This window comes from Manacus vitellinus, unplaced genomic scaffold (assembly GCF_001715985.3).
Source record: "Manacus vitellinus isolate BGI_N305 unplaced genomic scaffold, ASM171598v3 scaffold_16_pilon, whole genome shotgun sequence".
NCBI classification, from domain to species: domain Eukaryota; kingdom Metazoa; phylum Chordata; class Aves; order Passeriformes; family Pipridae; genus Manacus; species Manacus vitellinus.
Genome location: NW_021939189.1, coordinates 2,420,871 through 2,433,078, shown reverse-complemented (window position 1 = coordinate 2,433,078; position 12,208 = coordinate 2,420,871). Strand labels below are relative to the sequence as shown.

The 12,208-nt window shown below is 44.6% G+C and overlaps 1 protein-coding gene across 6 annotated transcripts in view; it reads right to left on the bottom strand.

Annotated features, from left to right (window-relative positions):
* Positions 1-12,208, bottom strand: part of MEGF11 (multiple EGF like domains 11) — a 194,225-nt gene that overhangs the window by 54,401 nt on the left and 127,616 nt on the right. For all 6 annotated transcript variants that reach the window (XR_001920257.1, XR_001920258.1, XM_018069598.1 and 3 more), the window contains exon 11: positions 1,128-1,248. Coding sequence is in view for 4 of the 6 variants with exons in the window: in XM_018069598.1 (XP_017925087.1) it covers positions 1,128-1,248 (121 nt within the window). In the remaining 2 variants the exon portion in view is untranslated. The remainder of the gene's footprint in view (positions 1-1,127; positions 1,249-12,208) is intronic.

Here is a 12,208-nt window from a genome sequence, read left to right as displayed (position 1 = left end):
GCAGCTATTACACCTAAAAAAAGACCAAGGCCATCATTTCTAGCCATTAAGGCTCAAATCTTAACTACCAGCCACACAATGACTTTCATTACACTGCAGCTGTATGTAATGGAGTTGAGCAGTAACTCATGGTTTATAATCCCTCATTAAATGGGGTTCTACAGTGATCCATTAATTCATGTTTGAAATGCCAGATTTTATCGTTATTTGCCTCACTTCTGGTTTAGGGCTTATGTGTGTCAGACGGGTATAGCTCATGTTGGGATTCTGGGGGAACATAAGAGACACTGCTGTGGAGCAGTGCAAGATTTCTCAGGGGATTGTTGGATGGATACATGGGTTATGCTCACCACCAAGCACATGGGGGAATTATGGACACATGGGGGAAGAAAGGATGTCAGTCTTGCAGAGAGACTCTGGAGCAGGTAAGACTTCTTGATTCCCCAGATAAAAGACCCCTTGCAGGCTCAGGTGACAGAGGACACCTGCACATGGCTGGGGTGTCCCAGTGTCAGGGCACAGGGAGGATTGGCAGCTGAGGGTGGCAGCAAGGGCAGAGAGCCAGGGCCCACCCCACAGTCCCAGCATGGGGCTGGCAGCTGAGGTCAGCCAGGAGCCCAGATCAGCAGGACTGGGGCCAGCCCAAGGTTGAGATGGGCAGGCAGTCTGCAGGTCAGGCCAGGTCTGGTGAGGATAAACATGGCCAGGCACAGAACAGAGCAATGGGATGGAGGAAAGACAGGCAGGAAGCTGCCTCTGCCCCTGTGCCCAGTGTGCCACTCCAGGCAGGGAGGGAGAACAGGGGCTTTGCAATCCTGGAGAAACAAGGCAGCAAAGGGATAAAGAAAACCATCCCAATGATCTGGGCATTGCTTTGCATTTCCTCTGGAGAGGAGCTGTGGCTCTGCCAACACACTTAGTTCTGTGACCTGTTCCTGCAGCAGAGCAGGGAAGTCTGGCCCCTGCTCAAGGCAGAAACAAAACATCCAGTCAAGCCCCTGTTGAGCTTGGATACTTGGGCAGACAAGAAAATAGTGGGGTTACTGACTGCACAGCTGTGCCACTTCAAAAGGGGAGAAGCACTGATGCCAAATTGCCCACAATGGCTAAATCCTAATTTTGTTTACCTTCTTTGCAGTAGCACAGCCCGTCCACAGGGGAACAGGCACCGTCGTTCTTGCAGTTACAAACTGAGGAGCAATTGGTTCCGTAGGTTCCTGCCATGCAGGTAATGGTGCAGTCCTCTCCCTGCAAACCCAAAAAAACCCAGTCAGCTCAAGAAATCGGGATTGCAGGAAATTCCCATCTCGGCACAGGGAGCCTTTCTCTCTCCACACAGAGAGCAGAGAGTTGTGAGTTGATTGCTGAGTCTTCAGCACTTGAGCAGTCACTGCTGCTTCCCCTGATTATGATGCAATTAGTGCTTTGATTGACTTGGAGGAAAGGGACAAGTTTCTGGCATTCGTTCAGCGGGAGGTGGGGAAGTTACAAAAACAAACCTCCTAGAACAGATGTTAGATCATTAAGCAAAACATCACTTACGAAACACTAATCACAAAATATACAGTCTGAAACCGTGCAAAGATTGCTCTGCTTTTCTGGGGAAATATATTCCAAGAACAGGGCTGTTAAAAAGCTAAAGGATCTCGTGCATGCTCATCTTGCACAGATTGGCAGAGAGGAAAACGACATGGCAGGTGCATCAGAGCTTTTTGATGCATAGCTGGTACCTGCACTTGTTTTCAATTAATTTGCATGAGATTGGGACTTTAGGAAGAAGGTTGAACAGGAGGGATGTGTATGTCAGAGAGAGGAGGCACACAGCAGAACACATGGGCCCTGTCCTGTCTCTGCTCCAGGTGTGGGGAAAGGGAGGGAAAGGAGAGGAAATACATTTTACAGAAATATAGCATATTTCAGCACTACATTCTGGTAACACTGTATGCACTGATCAGCTTGTGTGGTTGAGAGACATAATTCTTACCAATACTGTTCATCTGATACAACAAGGGAATTAAAATATGAGCACAATAAGGTTTAAAGGAATTGTAGTTTAACCTCACTAACTGAGGTTTAAGCCTTAATGAACTTACTAAGTGCCATGGTTGGGCCTACACACATTAGCATATACAAGGTATTTTTGATTCTTTGTGTAGTCCTGCCTTTCATATCACAAACTAGCTCCTAAATTTACTACTTCAGTGAGTCACTCTTTAATGACTTAGTTCTATGTCAGAGAAAGAGAACCTACTCCAGGTTAAAAAGCACCTACATTGCACGGTGTGACCTATACCATAGCTCAGGGGAAAAGACATTGGTCAAAATGTGGTTTTGCAGGTGAGAGGCTTTGCTGTTTGACAGGAAGATCCATTTATCAGGAGATAAATGCACACCACGTCAGGTTCCCTGTGTCGTGGCAAGTTACCTCCAGGAGCCTGTACATCACACATCAGACACTGAGACAGCAAAAGGGAATATGGACAGATTTCTGAGCACCATAAACCCCCCTATGTTTTCTACAGCAGTTCTGCCTCACACCACAGTGACTCATCCTATTTTCTACAAAAAACTTTGGGTTTGGGGGAAGCAAAGGAAACGGTTAAATATGTGCTGCTCACAAGCAAATCCTGCAAGCCCCTGACTTTTGAGCGAAGGCAGCGTTTGTAAAAGATGCTATCTTTGACCTTGGTGGAGTAAAACAAGCTCCCCTGAAAAGGCCTGGCAGGAAAAGATGCTGCCTCGACAGCCAGCGAATCCAAAGCACGCTGCCCCTCATTACCCTGCCAGCATGCCCATGGAATGAGCTCCAGGAAGCCTGGCTGGCAGAGGGGCACTCAGCCTCCACGCCTAATCAATCCTCTGCCTTTCTCCTGTGTGTGACAATTAGACAGCCAATTAGTGCCACTTAGGGACCCAGACCATGTGTGAACGAAACTCCCAACTCATTCCACGTCCGACACAGGGCTGCTGGTACTGCCAATAATTTCTGTGACAACTGACCTTATCTGGATTTGAACTAGTGATCCAGAAGGAGAAGAAAATTCCTTTGAAAAGGAAAGTGGAGCAGAGTGATGCGGAGCTAAAATATCCCCTTGGGAAGCAGATTAACCAACCAGAGCTCACAGGCTCACCAAGACTGGAAAAGACCTTCAAGATCACCGAGTCCAACCATCAATCACCCCTAAACCGTGTCCCCAAGTGCCACATCCAGATGCCTCTAAAACACCACCTGGGCCAGGGGTGGAGGCAGCAGGTGGAAATCCACCTGCTGGATTTCCATTCCTCAGCTGATGTTCTGTGACTGCAGAGCAGCTCCTTTGGGGGTCAGTTCTTCCTGGCCCAGGGCCCAACGGGGGTGGATTCTGCGGTTTTCCATAGTCAAACACACTTTGGGAATCCCAAAGCAAAGGGATATAACTCCCTGAAAGGAGGTTGCAGTGAGGTGAGTGACAGGACAATAAGGTGAGGAAGTGGCCTCAAGTTGCACCAGGGGAGGTTTAGATTAGATATTAGGAACAATTTCTTCACAGAAAGAGGTGGAACAGGCTGCCCAGGGCAGTGGTGGAGTCACCATCCTTGGAAGTCTTCAAAAAACATGTGGATGTGGCACTTGTGGACATGGTTTAGTGGTCAACACAGTGGTGGTGCTGGGCTGACAGCTGGACTTGGTGGCCTTAGAGGTCTTTTCCAACTTTAAAGATGATTCTGTGATTCTTACAAGCTGAACATCAGGCTGTTCCATCTTTATTCACCACGGCTTTGAGTTCTGGCATTTACTTTAATGTGCTTTATTTTATGGACTAACAGAGGCTGGGCATTCTGGCTGCCCACCACCTACACACTTACTTTGCAAACAAACCTAAACTGAAAAAAAATACCTGGCTTAATGAGATTTCTATCCCCAGGTTTGACAAGCGAGACCTTCAGAGCTCTCTGAGTGACAACTGCCAAATACACTTAACTTCTTAATTACATAAGAGGAAAATGCACTTGAACTATAGCACTGGCTCTAAGATTTTATTAATTATAAATGCACACCCTGTTATTAACATTTTGAACTTGATTTGGGAGAATGACCTCGGAAATTAAATGCATTCAGGTACTGTTAAAGATATGTAAATTCTCCCTCCCTCTCACCACCTGCCCAAGTGGATAATGCTGCAGTACAAGTCTATCCAGCTGTTAATGAGTTATATATTCTAATAAACTGATTTCAAATGTGCTGTATTGAATCTTCACTCTTGCAATATGGCACTTTATATTTCTATCCTATTTAGTAAAATTAATCAACAGCTGTGCTCCTTATGTTGATTATTCTCTTTTTTTCTATTAAGATCGGGAGGTTAATGAGGACAGTAAATGCCTGGATGTGGTATCCCTGCTAGGAAGGAGTAGCTAATTCAATCAAACATATACCCCTGAAAATGCTAAAGTTGTGTTAAGAAACTGAGCTATAAATAACTTGATATTTTACATCTCTATTATCCAAGTCAGAATGACCCATATGGACATCACAAACTTTCCAAAGCGCTTCATTTTCTTCACCATTTTCACTTAGAAGGCCCAGCCAATCAAAACTTCCCCCTGACATCTATCCAATGTATTATTTCTAATTTTAGGGGTCAAATCTAACATAAATGATGGAAAACAACTGGATGTGGGGTCAGGGCCAGCTCTGGGAAATGCCCTGCTGGGTGTGGAGCAGCTCATTCCTGCCCCCTGCTCTGCATCACACACCTTCCAGTGTGGGAGGGGCCACCAAGGATGGGGTGTCCCACAAATCCACAGCTGCTCAGTGAGCCTCCTTCTGTTTGAAATCCAGACCTGAGGGGAACACCTCAATCCTGTGACCCTAAAGGTGACCAAAAAGTGCCCTTTAAATCAGAATGAATGGTGGCAGGGATGTAAACAGCCCCACCTGTGACATTCCATGCCTGCAAGTACTTCAGAAACACTCCCTGTTGCTGTTACTCACAGCCCTTCCCAGCACCCCGAGAGGTTTGGGCAGCCAGTCCTTGTGTTATGGTTAATTCTCCCCTATGGATTGTGGGTGAGGTCCAAGGAACCAAACCCCATTAATAACTCAGCTGCCAGCTCACATCCATCAGCATCAAATATTAATAGACTCCGAGGGCCAGCGCATTCATCTTTCCCAATGGCAGTCAATAATATGTCTTGTTTCTGTTCAGGGAGAGAGGGGAAGATTTTCTTCCACCAAAATTATTATTGTTCAATATTAGTAGAGCTTAAAGACACAGTGCTGCCTTAGGTGTTTGCTGTGTTAACAAGCTCTGGCCGCTCCAGAAAGTGTTTTCCCTGGATTAATGTTGCCCTAACAGATTACATTTCTTGTTTCTGTTTAAAGTACATTCCTGCTGTAAACAACGACCAACTCCCTTTAAAATCCTTTTCTGGTGATCAATACACAGACTTGTATTTATTCCTGTACATTTTGGATCAGGCCTTTCAATCTCTGAAATGCATTTTTTCAAAGGGGGAAAAAAAAGCACTGCAGACCAATAGGGGAGTTAATAACCCAGCAATGGTCAACAACACCCAGCAAAGTCTGCACCCATACCTGGTCTATCTATCTCAAAGTCTGACTATTTAAGGATGTGAAATTAAGGATTTCAGAAGCAGCTACAATCTACAGGAATACAATTCCCTTGGAGGGCTAAACCCTGGTTCCACTGAACTCAGTGGCAAAACAGAAAATCAATTTTTCAAGGCTTCCGCAATGCAGAAGAGTAACAGGATGTTATTGAACTTGGCCTCAAGTTTGCATGACAAAGACCTGTGTGACAGGTTTGCTCTTGAGGTTTAATCTGTCAAGGTGTTGAAAATCCTCCACTCCTGCAGATTACTGGGGGTGGGACCGACAGCACTGAAAGGCAAAATACTGGAACCTCTGGTAGCCTGCAATGGGACTCCAGCTAATGGGAGATTTTTAGCAGTGTGTGATTCCCTCCCTGCCCCTCCCTGTGTGTCTGGGCAGGTGAATTAGAGGTGCAGCCCCTGGCACAGCCACGCTCAGTGCTCGGCGCTGAAGGGGAAGAAGGGCACGGTGCAGTGCCTTCTGTGTGTAACAATACACAGAGCAGAGACACCAAAGGCTGGGGCTGTTTGTGCCTGATGCCTGCGAGCCCAGATAAGCTGCTCAGCATGGATTTAGCACCTGAGAGCGTCTATTCCTATGTACACACGTTCCGTGGGACGCCGGCGTGCCGGGACACGGTGCCTGAGCACCGATGCAGATCACAGACACCCCTCTGTATATTTACTGATGTAATTGTGACATTTACAATTAACCCAGAGTGGTTCTCCACAAACATTCCCTCAAGGTAAACATATGGTATCCGGCAACACAAACTGTCAGAGCAAACTAATTTCCTTAATGGTGTTCAGTGGCAATGACTCTGCTCTGCAGCAGCTTCAGCAGCAGCGGGAAATTCTGTACTTGCACCGGGCTTGTCCTCCACCCTGGGCTCAAACCATTTATTCATGACCTTACTACACAGCATCTTTAGTTCCCCAGACATAATGATGTCCTCTGGCAGAATTCCTTTCCCCTCTGGGTGTTACTAATTACTCCCTGCAGAGGTTATTATTGGTGCTAATGATAAAATGCAGTAAAAGGTTGGAGAAGGTTCCTGTGGCTGTTCCGTGGGCAGGTGATCACTGAGCACTGACAAATGCTCCTTTACATGTAACATGATGTGATGGAGCTCTGCTGGAGTTTGATATACATCTAAAATTACCTTATGCAGACTCCTTTTCCCTTTGGCCTTTTCATGGGAAAGATGGGGTAAGGTGGAAGGGATGGGAAAGAGTTTTCTTATACTTCAAAAGTGACTTCAGAGCTCATGACTCAGCCAAAGACACAACCACTGGCAGCCTGAATGCCAAAGTCTTTCATGAAATCATAAACCCCTCTAAGGGCCATCTGCAAAGCTGCACCTCATGCTCTGGGCACACTGAAAAACATGGACATGCCATAGTGACCAAGCACGGATACCTTTGGGAATGAGCAGAACTTCTCTCTTTGCTTCCTATAACCTTACAAGGATTTACAAGCCTTTAAAAATGGATGTCAGCACCTTATTTCACCTCTGAATTTGTGCTAATATGCTAATTCATACAGTAAGTTTCACAGTAAATGCCAAGTTTCAAAAAATTATTACAAGTACTAATCCTTAAATTCAGTATTTGATCAAAAATATTCAGCAAAACACGCACAAACAAAATGGAAACTTCATTTGTTATAAAGAAAGTAGTAAGTAAAAATGTTATAATGTCAGTTTTAAGCACTTACATTATTAAATACGATTTGATTTAATTTTAATGGTTTAAGTTTTTGTTTTGAAAAGCAAAGCTGGGAGCAATGGCTGTGAGAGGAGTAAAAGTCACCACAAAGTAACTGTGGTTTGTTATTTTCCAAATTGTCTGTACAAAATCTGGTTGAACTTTGTGGGTTCCTATTTTATGAACCCAAACATATTTTCTGTGGCCTGTTACAGGCTCTTACTGGTGTAACACATGTTACTCCTTCAGTAAGGCCACAGAAGAACCAGGACCAGGTTCTCCCACTGGGAATCCACTGGGAATTCACCCTCTGAAGCAGGGGGTGCACAGAATCTCACCCCTCTCCTGCCCTCCAGCATCTGAACTCCAACATGCTCCATAAAGCCAAAAGGAACAGTGCTCTGGCACAATAAAACTGATGAATAAAAGCTGCAAATTTAAGCTTTGGGAGGTTTTTTTTCCCTTCCATGAAATCAAGTGAAAACAAACACAAATAAAACCTTCATTACAAAAATTGGATTTTGCATACTAAAAGTCAGCAAACTTGAGCTGGATTTCTCTGAGCACCATAATCCCCCTCACCACCAGGGAACAGTTTTCTAGTTTGCACTAAAAATATGCCCAATACCAATCAGTTATCTGCAATTAAAAAAATCCATTCCTACCGTTCAAGTCACCTAAATATGGGCATTAAAAGAAAGAAAGAGAATTCAATAAAGAAAGCAGGCAAGAGATCTCACCCTCCCTCTTGCTTCCTGTAAATCAGTGCAGGACTCTTGCTGGCAAAAACATCTCAAACTGACTTTACAGCACTTGAATATCTGCCTGGTTTAGTATTTAGGCTTAACTGCAGAGCCCTTTAGTGTCAGCAAGGCAATGAATACAGCATCATATAATTAAATGTATTCAGAAGGAAAGTAGTGTGGAGAGCAAAAGAGATGATCATCAACCTCTGAACGAGATTTTTTTTATACAGTCAGCACTTTTCACCTAATAAAATACCAGAAAACACATTTATCCAGGAGGAACCTCTCCAAAAATAGGGGATTGGATTTAGACTGGGTAAAACAGGCAGATCATCAGGGCAGGTCAATCATCTCTGTACCAGAGGGATTGCTAATGTCCAGTATGGGGCCAGCTGCATAACCAAGTCCTGCCTAGTTAAAGCAATTTAAACCTGGAATAGGGCCACTGCAGATTTACACAGGTGGGGCAGGGAACAAACCCTCAGAATATTTTAAACTTAACCCTGGGAAAGCTGTAAAGACTCATACATCTGTGGGGCTCACTGCTGTCACTACAGTCAACTTTGATCAGCTGCTTTTCTAAAATTCTCCAAAACCCATGACCAGATCACAATTAAATGTCCCACAAAGTCAAACAGCTGAGGCATCATGTGCATTATTTCAAGTTAGTGGGAAGTATTTACATCCCTGAGCAGTATATCCCTGCATGAACTCTTCAAGATGTACCTGAACAAGCAACTTGTGCCCCAAGTGGGGGACAGAAGCTGGCTAAGCATGGCAAAATACTGGACACAGTCCTTGAATGCCAGTGGTAAAGAAATAAAAAAAAAAGCTGTTTTCTTCTGCTTTTTAAAATGGAGTCATCTGAGTCGGGGTTACCACTGGGGCAAAGGAAAGATTTTAACAGACTGTGTGAGGTTCCATCATTTTCTTTCCCACATTTGGGCAGCACAGATCAGTGACTAAGAGCAGCCTGAGCCATCTGGAAACACAAGTCAGCATTTCAGGGTGCTTCAGACCATTGTGGGAACTGTGACAATTCTGCCCCAGCTATTTTATGGAAGCACCTTTGCCTGGAAATGAGAGATGGTTTCTGCTCTGTCCACACAGCCTGAGTGGCACAGTCCCAGATCCACCTTGGAGAACAACTGTAGCCTCCTGACTCTTTTGCAATAATAAATGTGGGCTCTGGCTGTCAAGTCTGAACAGTTCTGCAAAAAGGACAGTAGCTAAAACAGGAAATAAAAGGTATCATTTATTCCTTCGGCCTCTATGACATCCTCTGGCAAGAAGATCCACAGTTTAATTATAAATACAAAGGAGAAAAAAACCATCTTTATCTACTTGCTTCAAACCCACTGCCTGATTTTTAATTGGGAAACTTCCTACACTGTGATAACCAGCAGGCAAACCTTCCTTCTTCCCCTTCCCCTGTGGAGTGAGAGACCTCTCACATACCTACCCTTGGTGACCCCTTTTCTAAGCAAAACCATCCCACTCTCTTATTCTCATTTTATGGGGCCATTTCACAATTTAATTACGCATTCCGTGAAAAGCACTCTCTTTGTCTTCAAACCTGCTGTGCAATCATTTAATTGGCTGCCCCCTGTTCCTGTGTTATTAGAAATAGTAAATAACCATTCCTTGTCCATGTTCCCTGCACCATCCCCACTTCCCCAGATCTCTATCGGATCCTCCTCTGCCATCTGCTTTCGGAGCCGAGTTCCACCTTATCAAGTGACTCTCTATAGAAGCCATTCCATATAAAAGATGATCCTTGTCACTCCTTCCATTCTCTCCTTTGTAAGCAGAAATCAGGCAAGCTGTGTGCAATAATTTGAGATTTGGATATATTATGGATTTACACAATACCACAAAAATGGGTTTTCCATCCTGTTTTATTCTCTCCCTGATCGTTGTAACTATTCTATCAGGCACTCCAGATTCATTTGGGTTTTTCAGACTCATTGAGGGTTTGAGTCTTTCAGAAAACTCCACACAGTGATTGCCTGATCTCCTTCCCTGAATGGCAGGAATTAAATTAGAACTCACCTTTTGTGTATTTACCTACCAATATTTTCCCATAGTTTATTACTCTTCATTTTTAAACACTGAATTTCAACACACCCATTCATTCAGCAACAGGAACCTTTCCCCAGATTTGCTGCTATCCTGACAATCCCCACAGTTTTGCATTATTTGCAATCTTTCTGTTAGAATTCTCCCACAGCAGTGCTGTACAATTGAGGAGAATGTCCAAGCACAGTCTCAAATCAGTCCAGCAGACCACACTTTGACTCTTGCTCCCACAGACCATGGATTGAGTCCAGGAGGAGCTACATGTGCTGGACACAGCAGGAATCAAGGATCAAAGCCAAAAAAAAAAGGTATCTAAAAAAGAAAATATGTCAACTTTATCAACTTTAAGCTAATGGGCTTTGTGATGCACCCTCTGAAAAGCTGGTAAATAACCTGGCAGGCACACACAGGCAGACAAGAGACATCCCCTTCAATCTCTCTCAGATATTCCTAAATCCAAAACTCCAACGGCCAAGACGTTCAAGATTTGGTGACATTTCAGCTGCTCTTTGGCCTAAGGAAACAAAAGCAGGATTTTCCATTTCCACATGTCTGATTGTAAAGGATGAAGTATTTCCCATTGACAGTATAGTTGCACAGGAACTAAAATGCAAAACTAACCTGTGACTTCATCCTATCCTTAGGTGGTTTTAATGAAGTCAGTTTGCAGTTTGAACTACCAGGAGAGCCAGGTACCAACACTTTAATGCATGGACCCACAGACAGTGTGGATAAAGACACACATTTTGAAGCCTAATAGATGAAAGGAGACACTGCTATTGGCAAGCAGTTTATTCCTCTGCAAAATTCAGATCAAATAACTCAGTCTGAACAGAATATTGAGCTCCACTGGTTCTGAATGAGGCTCCAGGAACGGAAATGCAATTTGACACAGCCACATTGCCAATTAAGGATAAAACACATGAAATATGTCAACCAGCAACAAAGGCAGAGGCTTTCAGGCTTTCTGTACCAAGTTGGTTCCTTTGGACCCACTTACGAAAACTTTGGAGCTCCTTGGGTAAATAAAACTGCAGCAGAGCCCAGGAAAAGTAAATATGAGAAGAAAGAGAAGACCTGGGACTTGCTCAGAGTTCTTATCAAATTATAAACTGTGTGTGACTGAATAAGTCCTCATTAGTAGAGGTAGACACTGAGGCAAACTCCCCCCTTGTGTATCTGGGACGATCCCACCGAAGGCAGCAGCTGTGCTCAGGTAAACTTGGGCTGACAAAGTAGAATTTGAGCTGTCACAGGCAATTTCTGGAGCTTGTGCATTGACAAGAGAGTGAGTAAAGAAAATGAAATGGAATAGCTCATAAAAGACTCTGAAAAGTTCCATTGAATTCAAAGAAAGGGATGCAGTTTCCACAGCTGAGGGAGAACCACTGTGCCCTTGCATCCCATGACCTTGTTAAATACTCTGGTACAATAGTTCACCTGCTCAAAAGCATCCAACAAATGCCCTGAGGTGGGAGCAGAGCCTTTGTTATGCTCCTGCAGCCAGGTGTGACAGGAGCACTGCCAGGGTTTGGGAAAACAGAGGCTCCCAAAGGCTGTGGCTGCCGGTGCTCCTGAGGAAACGACTAATTGGTCAAGAGGAGCTCTGGGGGAGAGCAGCACCAAGCCCAACAGACAGCACTGACACAAAAACCCATAAAAAACTGATATAAAAAACTGATTTCAAAATCAATAGGGGAGCAGCTTGTTCTGAAGGCCTGGGAACACACAGGTGGCCTCCCCATAATGATCTTCCCTGTTGGGATCGGAATGGGGGATATTTTCTCCTGTAATTCAGCAGAGCCAGAAGAATCCATTTGTGAGCTGCTAAGGTTTAGCCCACATCCAGCTCCCTGGCACTGAGGTGATGCCCATTGTTTCCTAGATGACACGTGGCAGGGCCACCTCAAGGTTGGACTGACTTTTCCCACTTCACCTGCCACGTGGGAAAGGAGCAGGACAATCCGGGGGGCTCGCAATGCCCACGAAGGGCTGCTCCAAAAGCTGTCACTACCTGTGCCCTTTGTCCCCAGAAAAAGTCCTACAGGGACCTCAAAATGGATCACACAGCCAGGCCTCCA